General features: G+C 45.6%; 2 protein-coding genes across 4 annotated transcripts in view; one reads left to right on the top strand and one right to left on the bottom strand.

Annotated features, from left to right (window-relative positions):
- LOC128877703 (uncharacterized) overlaps nucleotides 1-7,770 on the bottom strand; it is a 31,160-nt gene extending 23,390 nt beyond the window's left edge. For all 3 annotated transcript variants that reach the window (XM_054125246.1, XM_054125245.1, XM_054125247.1), the window contains exon 1: nucleotides 6,241-7,770. The gene's annotated coding sequence lies outside the window, so the exon portion shown is untranslated. The remainder of the gene's footprint in view (nucleotides 1-6,240) is intronic.
- Nucleotides 7,771-7,967: 197 nt separating this feature from the next.
- LOC128877707 (galactosylgalactosylxylosylprotein 3-beta-glucuronosyltransferase I) lies at nucleotides 7,968-12,102 on the top strand. The gene is made up of 5 exons (XM_054125255.1): nucleotides 7,968-8,309; nucleotides 8,994-9,053; nucleotides 9,140-9,636; nucleotides 9,836-10,132; nucleotides 10,227-12,102. The coding sequence occupies exons 1-5, from the start codon at nucleotides 8,105-8,107 to the stop codon at nucleotides 10,323-10,325; spliced, it is 1,158 nt and encodes a 385-aa protein (XP_053981230.1). The 5' UTR covers nucleotides 7,968-8,104; the 3' UTR covers nucleotides 10,326-12,102.
- Nucleotides 12,103-12,213: the final 111 nt, after the last annotated feature.

Here is a 12,213-nt window from a genome sequence, read left to right as displayed (position 1 = left end):
CGGCGTTACCCATTTTGTCCCACCTTCCCTTCTCCGTGATTCCATCGACACGCGTACCCACGAGTCTAGACAACACTGTAGCATGTTTACAAAGGCGAACACGTGTCCACGCTATTTTCTAGCCGCGGTCCCGGAGCCAATGAACCTGTGTGGTTCAACAGCCACCAGGCGAGCGTGCTCGAGAAGTTTCAAACCGTAAGGCGATAAAGCGTGGTTTATTGCGACGCGCGTGCACACACCCACCTACGTGCCTCCCTCAGTCATCCCCTTGTCCCCGCGAAAGCGTATCGGTGGCTATTGATAGTGATAACGACGCGTACAGCGTGCAGACTCGTCGCTCTTGGCGAGCTCTCTTTTTCCAACCTACGTCGCGCGATTAGACGATAACGGGATTGTCAGACCTCGAACCCCGCGTTCACTTTTATCGTAGCTCAGATAATCTGCCAATTAATTGTAGGAACGAATTATGGCTGACGGTTTTATGAGGGATCGCTCTGCTGGATCGCTGAGCGCGCTCGAGAGACATGGTCGCCAGGTGAAAGAGCTTTGTCGGGAAAGTAATGAAAAATTAATGCTATTTGTTGTGACATTGTCGAATTTATTTCTACGTTAAAATGTTAGATTCCAGTTTCTTGAAAAATTCGGAGCAGAAATTTGTTAATACAATTGTTTTTGACTGTTTTTAAATTCAGTCGAACTCGTTTCAAGTTCCTTATCGAATAACAGCTTTCTGACATAGTCATCATATAGTCGCTATAAAATTTCTCTAGTTTTTTTATTAAATACTGACACAGTCTGCAACTTAGGGGATGACCTAATAGACTCATAATCGACTTAACCCTATCTGAAACCACGACAACAATTTACCTGTGCTCTTCAGCCACTTCACTATCCTCCCAATTTGACCAATGTTCGTATCCCTTAATTTACAATTGAGCAACACTGGACACTTGGCGAGCGCACGTGTCAGATTCAACTCACGGATCATCGGCGAGCCACGGGTACGAGTCACTTACGTCGCACTAAAACGCGAAGGGCAGGGAATTGACTCAAGAGCGGGACTACCTGCGCCTACGGCGTACGCTTGAACACTGACTTTACTTGCACCTTGCACTAACTGTCGTTCCCCACTTCTATCGCTGTTCCCCACTCTCGCTATGACGTTTTGCTTGCAACCTACCCGTGGGTAGCCTATGCGGGGGTCCGCTAGTGAGCCCAAAAAGTGAATCGAAATTAATCTAAAGGGTAATAAAGCAAAGGGTTCGTGAAACTATCGTTGCGTCCTTCCCCCTAACGATACAAATTTCCGATGTTCAGCTTCAGAAGTTTGTTATCTTCGTCTGTACTCTCTATTAGAAACGTAAAACAACTCGCGAACGTGTTAATTGCGCGTTACATACCTACAATTCCCAATTTGCGTCAATCATCGCATGTACCTTTCCGCGTCCGAGGGGTGCGTTTATTTCGTGCCAACGCCAATTAAACTTTGTTAATAAAAGATCGGCGCGATGGTCAACGCAATCATCGGGCGAGTAAATACACACGGTGGAGGCAGAATGTCAAATATCCGAGATGCCCAACCAAGACTGGCGATTTCGATTCACGAGCGAGACTGGCGAAATTTCCTGTTGGAGATGAGAAGAGGGTAGCAGTCACCCTATTCGATGGTACCGGCGCTGGTTATTCCCCAGTCGGCGTCGGCGTCGCTCGCCTTGGATTATTCATCGAAATTCATCGGGGACAACCTCGCCCTTCGATCGAAAACGAACAACACACGCGCGTGTTCCGTTCTTCCCTCTGCGCGAGCACGCGTCGGTTCACTGACCAAGGCCCGATCGAAGCGGAAAATGACCGTACCCCGTCCGACTGCTCGCTACGTGCTAAGGTTTCAATTTGGATAAGAGCCCGGTCCCGATACGCCGCCCCCGCCTCGGAAGACGCGAATTTATACGACACCGCGAATGAGAATCAGCGCGGATAGCTCGCGCGAACACGCCGCGAGACCTGGCGGATCGGCACGCGATGGGAAACCCACGAAGTAAACCGATCGCGTTGCCTCTGATCTTTCCCGATGTTATTGCTCCTACATTGTTCCATTTTCGAACACGAAGTCAGACACGTCTTATGAAAGTTCGCAAGGAATTTTAAACCTGATTACGTCACGTATTATCCTACAGTAAATCATAGGTCAAAGGGTTAATACAAGTCACCACGATAGCAATGTTTCCACAAACACTGGTTTACTAAATTAATTTGAAAGTCGTCGCGTAGGCAGGACCTTTCTCTAGTAATTCTCCATAGCCAATTCCCCGTTTCAGACCTTCGATTTTGCGCGTCAAACTCGCCATGCGATAATAACACAGCGACCCTCTACGGTCCCGTGAGAACGCTCGATCTGTCGGCTCAAAAGTTGCTCCACATTCGGTGACCTTTTCCAGGGCCGACGCAGAAATGTCAGGGTGTCGTCACGACCGCGACTCGTTTACCTCTTTCTTGAGTTATTTCTTACCGGCTGGTGTTTCATAAGACACGGGGCTTAACCAGGACGTGCAGAGTTCAAGAGTTCTGAGGCCTTGAAGCTTACGACCTCTTAGGTCTAAGAAGCTAACTGATCAGTGTTATACTTTGTTTAACGTTAGTTGGTAGTTTTTTTAAAGCTATTCAACTAGCGGGTGATACCTAGATCTTTCTTCTTCTACTTGAGCTCGTGTTCAACCAAAGTTTCTGTGTTAAGGACATCTTCTTTTGGATTACTTTTTTCCTGATGTTTAATGCCACCCAGTCACCAAAGTACCGATATTCCTACACTTGCGTCCATTTTGCTGAAGTCTGATCTGCCAACGAGGATCCCTCCGGTCCGAAACGCTGACATTAAACAAATCTTCCCGTCTGGGTTGCTCAACGGCAAGCAAAGCTCACGTTCCAGTTATTAAACCAAGGAAAAGGGGAGTAACAATCGAAAGTATCCGAACGTGGCGCCTTAATGGAAGACTATTCATCCCGCCAACGAGACGCTAATAAAGCGCCCGGGTAAGAAATAAAGAACGCGGACGAACAGAGGAGACATTAAGCCCCGATAATGGATTCTTATGTTCGTTCGAGCGTTCCCCGACGTTTCCGTAATATTCATTTCGCCATATTGTTACCGAGTTCCCTGGTGCTTCAGTCGTGCCAACGCGCCCCGGTGTTCCGGGGCAAGAAACTTTCCATTCCTTAATGAGAAAACAGACTGCATCCGGGACGACTGGGGAATGAGGAAGCGGAGGATGGTTGCATTAAATGCAACTTACGGGGGACATCATCCAATTGACGATCTCCCACTTTCGTGAAACTTGACACACGGACAGACAGTTGCGAAAGTGTTAGCCACGTATCCTTTCGCGTTCAAGGGATGAACGATGTTCTCAGAGTTGGAAATGGAACATTTGCTTGGGACATTTACTTCCCAGTGTTTTGCAACTTTAGACTGTTGACGTCATAAAGAGGCAGTACATGATCAAAAACGTTGAAAATATTTCGTACTTTGGTCACTCGATTTGCCGGAACGATTTCGTTGATTCAACATGGTTTCTTCTCTGTATTACACCTAGTCTATGAGAGTGCGATGGGTTGATGACCTACAATTGAGTTTTTAAAGGTCTTCCTATAGGGCAATTGTACGCCGCGCGGAGACTCCTACTGTAGTTAGGGTGTCTCCTGCTAATTAAGGGATCTTTATCCGACGTGCCCGTCATTTTTCTTCATTGTTAGGCCCCCTGATGAGAAAGCGTGACGACACATATCTCGTGCCACTCAAGGGATTATAAAGAAGCCAACGTTGGAAAGTCCCAAATCGGTCAAGTACTTTTTGAGACCACCGAACATACACGCAATCTCATTCTTGTTTCTTGTTACCGAGCACACTAACATCATAAAGACATAGTTTTAATATCGCCCAGTGAGCTCTGCACACAGCGTTTCAGAGTTTCGAGACTACAATCTCTCAGATCCTGGTTCAACCGGACAGCGTTATCCTTCATTTGAGAGTGTCATTCTTCATTCTGTCCTGTTACAGCTTCCAGCAGTATCAACGCTATTTTCTATTGAATTACTTTTTCTTCGGTAGTTAAATACAGCGTACCGAAAGTCACTTCTTCTGGAAGCCCTAAAACCAGCGTAGCCCGATCAATCTCCCCTTCGATAACGACGCGCAGCGTCGTGCAATCATCTGTGGCTTAATCTTATCTCGATTCCTGAACCGGGAAGCCACGTTGAACAACAACGAGCAACGGACGCGGCGTCCAGGCGTTATCTTCTACTCGACTGACCGTAAGCAGGAATCGGGAGATCGATCATTCTGCGAAACAGTGCAACCGGCGATATCGACGGGCTGGTAACCTTGCGAAATTATTGAACGACCGTTCCTAAAGGTCCGTTTTCATGTGATGCCAAGTCACGACTTGATGCAGCGACATACATATGTCACAGACGAACTCACGGTGAACACATTCTTACTGGACATCGATGCTTAAACCTTTCAATCTGAACTAATGAGGCTAGCGAAGATTGGGCCAAGACGTTGTAGATATTGGTTTTAAACGATATAAAAAAAAGCAAGAAACAAAGATCGAGCGAGTTAAGCCTAACGGGTATTAAGACTCGATGGATACTTGATGCAAAAGCACGTTATATTCTTCTTTCTTGAGAGGAGATCCTTCGCACTAAAAATAGGCCTTGTGCTTTGTTTTTATTATTAAAAGGCTACTGAGACTGCCTTCTTTAGACTGAGAGCGACTATAATAAACGTTTGACAGGGTAAAAATGGCACTGTCGCGTAGAACGTGACGGTCGGTCAAGTATTAACACGAGGAGCAATGTTCCATCGTGGTGACATCAGCCAAAGTTTTCACGAACGACAGATATCGCCGCGGGGTTAAAAGTCGCGACCCTATCCGACGTAAAAATGGACCTTAAGTCGGAAACGATTCGCCGTTGGAACGAGCTCGAGCCGTTGATCGTTTCGCTTGTCCAGAAGCATATTTCCACGTCGCGTGAATCGGGAGGGCACGTTGCATCGCGGGAATTGAATCAACGCGGCGAGGTTCGTTGATGGAGATGACGGAAAACGAGATAGAAGGCGCGAGGAGGAGAGCTGCAGAGGCGGAAAAAGAGAGCGAGAGATTGGAGAGCAACGAGGGTGGCTGAAGAGGGAGAGAAAAAGCAGGAATAGGTGGAGTAGAAGCAAGAGGAAGCAGGGGACACAAGAGGAAGAGGAGGAAGAGCAACCCATGGTGGGGGATCAATTTAGAAGCCGTGACTCACTCGACACGGTGACGTCGTTAGCGCACCCCTTCCGCACCCCTCCCCCGTCCTCCTCGTGCCGCCCCCAAAAGAAAAAAGGGGGAAGGAAAAAAGGAATAATCCGGTCACAACTCTCTCTCTAAGCGAGAACTAATCGAGGCCAGTGCACACCGCCGGGCGAAGCGCGGGGTGGGATGTTTCACCGTCGGTCGACGAGAGAGCCTCGAGTATTATTTCTGGTATTCGCGTGTACCGCTGTTATCCGACGAGATGAGGGCCGGATAGAGAGGACAGAGGTGGCACGCGGGAGCAGAACGGAAAGGGCGCGCAGGAGTCATCGTCGCGATAACACCGCCGGCCCCTCGTTACCTCGAAAAAAAACTCGACCGTCGTACCGGAGAGTTTTACCTATGGCACCGTACAGGTACCTCACGCGCCGGTGACTCATGTTTACCAGGCCTAGGGGTTGAAAATAAAAAAAAGAAGAAGAAGAAGAAGAAGAAGAAAGAGCGAATGAAACGCGCGAGAGTGCGAGAAACAAGGAAACTCAAGGGTCGAGGGGAGGGTGCAGACGAGGAAGAGGATGCGAAAGGGGAAGTTATCCAACGCATCCTCTCCCCCGCGCCCGCCGAGCCAGCGTCCCCTTGTCCCAATTACCGTTACCCATCGCGCACCGCCTCGTCCACGCTCGTAATTTCCATCCGACCTCTATTTCCTTCGCAGCCGTCGAATTTACGCGTCCCTACCGTAACCAGCCCGAGGCAGCCCCGAAGAACACCAGGACCAGTGCTCGACGCGTGACAAGGTGACGGCGACAGAAATCGCGCTGGAACACGCCGGAAATCCTGCGGATTTCGTTAACGTTGGCCCCACGTTTTCGCTCGTGGGAACCGCACGAGGCTACAGAGCGGAATTAGAGACCGGAAGAGTCTGGGTATGTCCTTCGAGCAGGGTACTCACGAGGCACACGATCAACGAGGATCAGACGGCACTCGGCTAGGAGACGTCGACCGTTGGATCGTCGACCGACGAGCATTCTAGACCGATTCCTCCGTTCTCCGAGTCCTAGCGTCGAGGACCCCGGACGATCCTCCCGTTGTCACTCCGGCAACACCCACTTTCTCCTCTGGCCTCGTAAACCCGAGGGCCACTTTTCCTTCTTCCCCTCGCCACCGTCGTCGAACGAGGCGCAGCACCACTCCGGCAGGCACCACCACAACCACGACGCGATCTCCTCCGACTACAAACGGGCACCACACCACCGCGAACAGGAAGCAACCACCAACGCCACGGCCGACCACTACCACTGCCACCGCCGTCGCGAGCAGCAGCAGCAGCACAGCAGCCCCGTCCTCGTTGTCCCGACTTTACGATACAGCCCGCCTCAGCCCCAGTTCGCGGGGATTTCCCCCGACTTTTTACCGCTATCGACTACAGCCCGTAATAATTCATCGCACACGCTCCGAACGACCCAAGACTCGCTATCTCTGGCCACTCCTCGCGGTTGCCACGACGCGTGACCATCGACAGGAGAGAGGCACCCTCCGAACGCGAGCTACACGCGGAAAGCCGAGAGCATGGGAGACGATTCCGTGGCTCGCTGCGGAAACGCCACCGTGAGCTGGCCTACCCTACGCGCCTGTCTACTCTCCCAAGCCTCGAAAGCCACCCTCCTCGCACCCCGCCGCGGCACCTTCTGGCCACTCACGACAGCAATATATATGGGCGATCGTGACACACGCGTGCCCGTGACACGTCCCAGCATGCGCCCTTCTTAGCGCGCCTCTGTACCGCACGCGTCTGACCAAGTACGGCCTAATTCCCCTGATCCGCGCGATGGCGCTCCTCTCCATGCGTCATCTAGGGACTTCTTCTCTAGGGAGCCTATAAAACGAAACGGAATTTATTTTTTCATCTTGAAAGCGGACGCGAACCTTGATAGCCTTGACGCGTGTTTGAGGTATACGCGCGGCCCACGTAACCAGAAGGGGCCATGGGTTCCGAGAAGCTGAGGACTTATCCTGTATAGAAAGATGCTCGAATCATGCCATCCCTTATTAAGTATTTGTCTTTGAAGCTTCCAATTAGCTTAGAATTGTTCTTAAACCAGCACCATTGTACACTTCAAACCTTGTGAGGGAAGAATAAGGATTTATGCTTAATTTTATGCTTCTGTAACAAAAAAAAAACTCTTCTGTAACTCTTTATAGTGCATCGTGATACTCCAAGTCGATCAATTTGGTTTACAATTCACGTATTCTTGATTCACTTTAAATGCCATTTGAATTTACCGCCACGACTGCTAAAGTCAAACCTGCAGCTAGTCTAGGGACTCTTGCGCAGTAGGTAACGTCTAAGAACCTAACCTATAGCATCGACGAGAATAAAAAACATTTAATATTTAATAAGAAACTGTGTATCGTGAGCTGAAATACCGATATCGTAGAAAATCGTTGATTTTTCAGCTGGTTTTATATTTGAAAACGATTTTGGGCACTATGTACAGTATAACTGAAATAATGTTCGGATTGGCATTATCCATGAGAAACAATTTGAATAAAAATCCTTATCCCTTATCCTTTATCCACAAAGTCCGAATGGGAACACTAAACGTACTAGTTGAAAAAAGATTCTAACCTAACTATACTTGTAACAAATAAATGGAAACAACACAATTTCACTTACTCTGCATCGACCTGTAATTGAACTCCATTGATAATGCAGTGTCAATTCATGATTATCTTCCTATTGACACGCAATATCGTGTAGTAGAGCTCCTCGAAGCGTCCTTGAGTTTGAGGTCAACTTCCATCGCCATTCTCCTATGAAAAGCTCCGACTTGCTGGAACGAAGAACAGTCGGCATCGCAGAGCCATGTCATGGCGCGACAACCATGACAGCAAGTGCAGCAAGTGTGTTACTCATCGACGAATCGGACAGTAAACTTAATATGTGGGGTGGTTTACGGTGCAATCGAATCTTCCTAATATTGTTCCTGATTCATATAATAGCATTTCAAACTTACGTATGTAAGTATTCATTTACCACTGTGTACTTTCCATTCACATCTTGCGTTGTAGGTCGATTCGGTTTACGCATGTGAACGCGTTTGAGCATGAGGCATGTCACAGATTGTGTCATAGGTTCTAAATGCATTTTTTCATGCAATTTAGGAGTATTTCAATTGTTCAAATGAAATTATTGAATTAGCAGCAACAAATATGGAATTTCGTCTTTGTTTACTCTTCGGTATCCAGTTAATTAAATAACGTAAACAATGTACGTTTCTTGGCCTTTAAAGAGCATGCGTTTATTTGAACTTATTTTGACGTTTCGACCGCATGAGTTTGGTTCCCTTCGAAAAATTGATATAATAATAATATTGGATCAGATAAATTGTGAAAAATTAATCGGACTTACAATTAAATAAAGCAATAAGGGAAATTAAAAATAGGTAATGACGTGGTTAATAGTACTTACTTAGAAAATGAACATAAATGAGGAACTTACGTGTAGAAAGATAGGATGCTGGATTTTTGGTTAGGTTTATGTAGCGAAGCAATTCCTGAGTGATTAAAGCATTTCATGATGTGTTCACCTAACTCAGATTTAAAAGAAAAATAGAATTGTCAAAATAGGAGCCAAATGTAAAATATTAGATATAATTATCTAAAAACAAAAGTCTTATCTTTATTATTATTTTTTTCTTTCAGATTATCAGGAGCAATGCAAATGGCAGGAAGTAAAAGAGAATTTGATGTCGATAATGACAGGTACAGAACTTTATTGTAGAACAGGTTACACCATATTTCTTGCATTACAGTTGACTCATCCGCTTACTTCTTCTTCCCTTCAACAGAAAGGCAGGAATTGTGGAGCGAGTTGGAGTTGTTAGTGAACAAGGAGCAGGATGTATACAAACTCATAATAAAGTTGCTGGAAGGGCAGGGTGTGCATGGAGTTAACAGGACCCAGGAACTCGCAGATAAGCCCATAATCTATGCTGTTACACCTACTTTTGCTAGGCCTGTACAAAAAGCAGAGTTGACTAGGCTAGCGCAGACATTCCTACATATACCTAACTTCCACTGGATCCTCGTCGAGGACTCGGTGAAAAAGACGAAACTCGTCACGCAATTTTTACAAAACAGTGGTTTGAGGTATACCCACCTCGCTGTGGCAACCCCGCTCAATTACAAGTTAGGGCGAACCGATCCGAACTGGAAGAAACCACGTGGCGTCGAGCAACGAAACGCAGCGCTCAACTGGCTTCGAGACAATTTGAAATTAACCGATAAAGGGATCGTGTACTTCGCTGACGACGACAATACGTATTCGGTGAAGCTATTTCATGAGGTGAATCGCATTTGTTTGAGCCATTACTAAAAATACTGCTTAGTTCTCCAAAGTACTTATACGAGAGGCTTCGAGTCTAGCCCGCCTGACTTTGAACCAACTTTCAAGCTTCTTGATCTTATCACTAGACAATCGTTATTAATATCCCGTGGCAAATGATCGGTTGAGTCACGGAAACGTTACCCAACACCTGTTGCAGATGGAGAAGGTTCAGAAGGTCGGCGTGTGGCCGGTCGGTCTGGTCGGTGGTTTAATGGTGGAGAAACCAATGTGTGATAACATTACTAATAAGGTAATCGGTTTCAACGCGGTCTGGAAGCCGGATCGTCCATTTCCGTTGGACATGGCTGGATTCGCCATCAATCTGCGTCTTTTACTGGAGAACAAAGACGCGTTGTTTTCCTATGAAGTTGAAGGTGGTTATCAGGAGAGCGAGATCCTGAGGCAGATCGTCACTAGGGACGAACTGGAGCCGCTAGCGGATCATTGCACAAAGGTATGTATAGGCTATGTTCGCTCAACTCATTGCGATAAACAATATGTTTCAAATTAGTTTTGCTGGAATCTCTGCTTTCCACAATTTGTATCAGGTGTACGTCTGGCACACGCGCACAGAGCCACCGCAACTAAGCGTAGAACAGCTTTTGATAAAGAAAGGTAAACGCTCAAACATAGGTATCGAAGTGTGATAGCAACATCAAGCTGTTGGACTACTGCGTTTTGCGATCACGAAAGCTCGTGGTGGCGTAGACAAATGTCATCATAACTGTCTGAAAATTAGCGGAAAATAGCGAATTTTATATACGCTTTATATCATTCGTACTTGGCCATGTACCTACTCTTCATTGTGGTAAAATGCAGTGCCATAACGCGTAGTCGCTTATAGCGTATGTTCGACGAAAATACGAATCTGATATTGGTTGATTTCGAGGTTAAACATACGCGTTGACATTATACGTACCATGGATCGGTACTATTACGGGTTTACTCCTAATCAACCCCCACGAATCTCACTAATTAAGCGCTTTTTTTTTACTTTCTATATTTCAGATACTACGAGATCTTTCTTTATACGATAATAAAACTTGCGAATGTATTTTTTAGTAAACTTGGAACGATAACGAACGTTTAAAGAAATAAAGTTATTTATAGAACGAACGAAACTGCGAAGAGAATCATTTGACCTTCAACCTTTGTTCTTTATCCTTTATTAGTCGAGTACGTTTCCTTGACGCGTACAGAAAAAGCATACATAAAAAATATGCCTTACACCTACGAACTTTAATAATATTCGTAATATTTTTTTTTTTTCTCTTTTCTTGTCTTTAAATTGGAAGATGCGCAGTAATACTTTTCGTGGGAAGCTACTTGGGTTACGGATTTTGGCAACGAATATAAAATAGCTAGATAAACGTGACCTCTCCTCCCCGTCGAATCGGTGAACGACTCGGCGAAGGCTTGAAATACTGTATGTGACGATTACGAGACGAACAACTCGCCATTTTCTTTCTTTTCTCGTCGATATATATATTTTCTCGTGTATAATGTGTACTCGTTGACTTACAAGCTAATAAGTACTATATATTTGGCAAAACTCTGTGTTTACGGTACGTAAAAAAGCTACCGGTACAGAAAGCGTGTTCGCAACCTAGGAGACGTTGGTTTTGCTTCTAATTTTTATTCCTTATTTTTTATTCTTCCTTTTTAGATACAATTATCCCCTTCAACAAATATACACGCGATCAATGATCTTCTCGGTTACTTTCGTTAGGTTTTTATTCTTCTTTATAGTTCTGCGAACCCACCTTCCGTACTTGCATACAACATCCTAAACTTACCGGACCCACCTAAACTTATCTCAAATAGTCCATCTTAATGATTAGGAAAAACGTTTACAAGCATTTACAAAAACTTATCACATTTTAACTGCGTTTTCTCGAAAAGCCATCTTAGACATTAGGACAGAACTGATATTTTTACGTTATCGAATATTTATGTAATATTTATATATATATGGCAGCTTTCGATTGTTCTCTCTTTCCCTTACGTATTCTGAAACGATAATTCGAAAATCCGTCAAGACAATTTGACAAGTGCCGCAACTCGCGCGGGTTTACTTTTAATTCGTTCGCCGAATATCGAAAGTGTCGCTGCTTTTGATTATACTATACATACATATTCAGAGAGACTTTTTAACGTAATGAACATACATCCGAGTAGATTGTCGCCACAGTCGGTGTATCGAGTAACCTCGTTCTGGGAACTCTCTTTCTAATTACCGTATCTTACAGTCCTTAGGTATACTGTTTCGGGATCGTCATCGATAGATCCGATCGCGACGACACGCTATCTTATCGACCAGAGTTCTGTCGCCATAGCCGCCCAATTTTCGTTCGGATTACTTTCGCACTTACACAGTAAACTAACATAGGGTACATAAAAACAAAAGAAAAAAGGAAACACTAAGCAGTAAAAACATAAAAACGGAAAAACGGAGGCTAGACGGATTGGACTGTACTCGTACGCGACATTAATCTTTACATTGTATAAATGTACACGGTAAACTTATCACCATAA

The sequence above is a fragment of the Hylaeus volcanicus genome, chromosome 5 (genome assembly GCF_026283585.1).
Source record: "Hylaeus volcanicus isolate JK05 chromosome 5, UHH_iyHylVolc1.0_haploid, whole genome shotgun sequence".
NCBI classification, from domain to species: Eukaryota; Metazoa; Arthropoda; class Insecta; order Hymenoptera; family Colletidae; genus Hylaeus; species Hylaeus volcanicus.
This window is presented reverse-complemented; position numbering and strand designations above follow the sequence as displayed.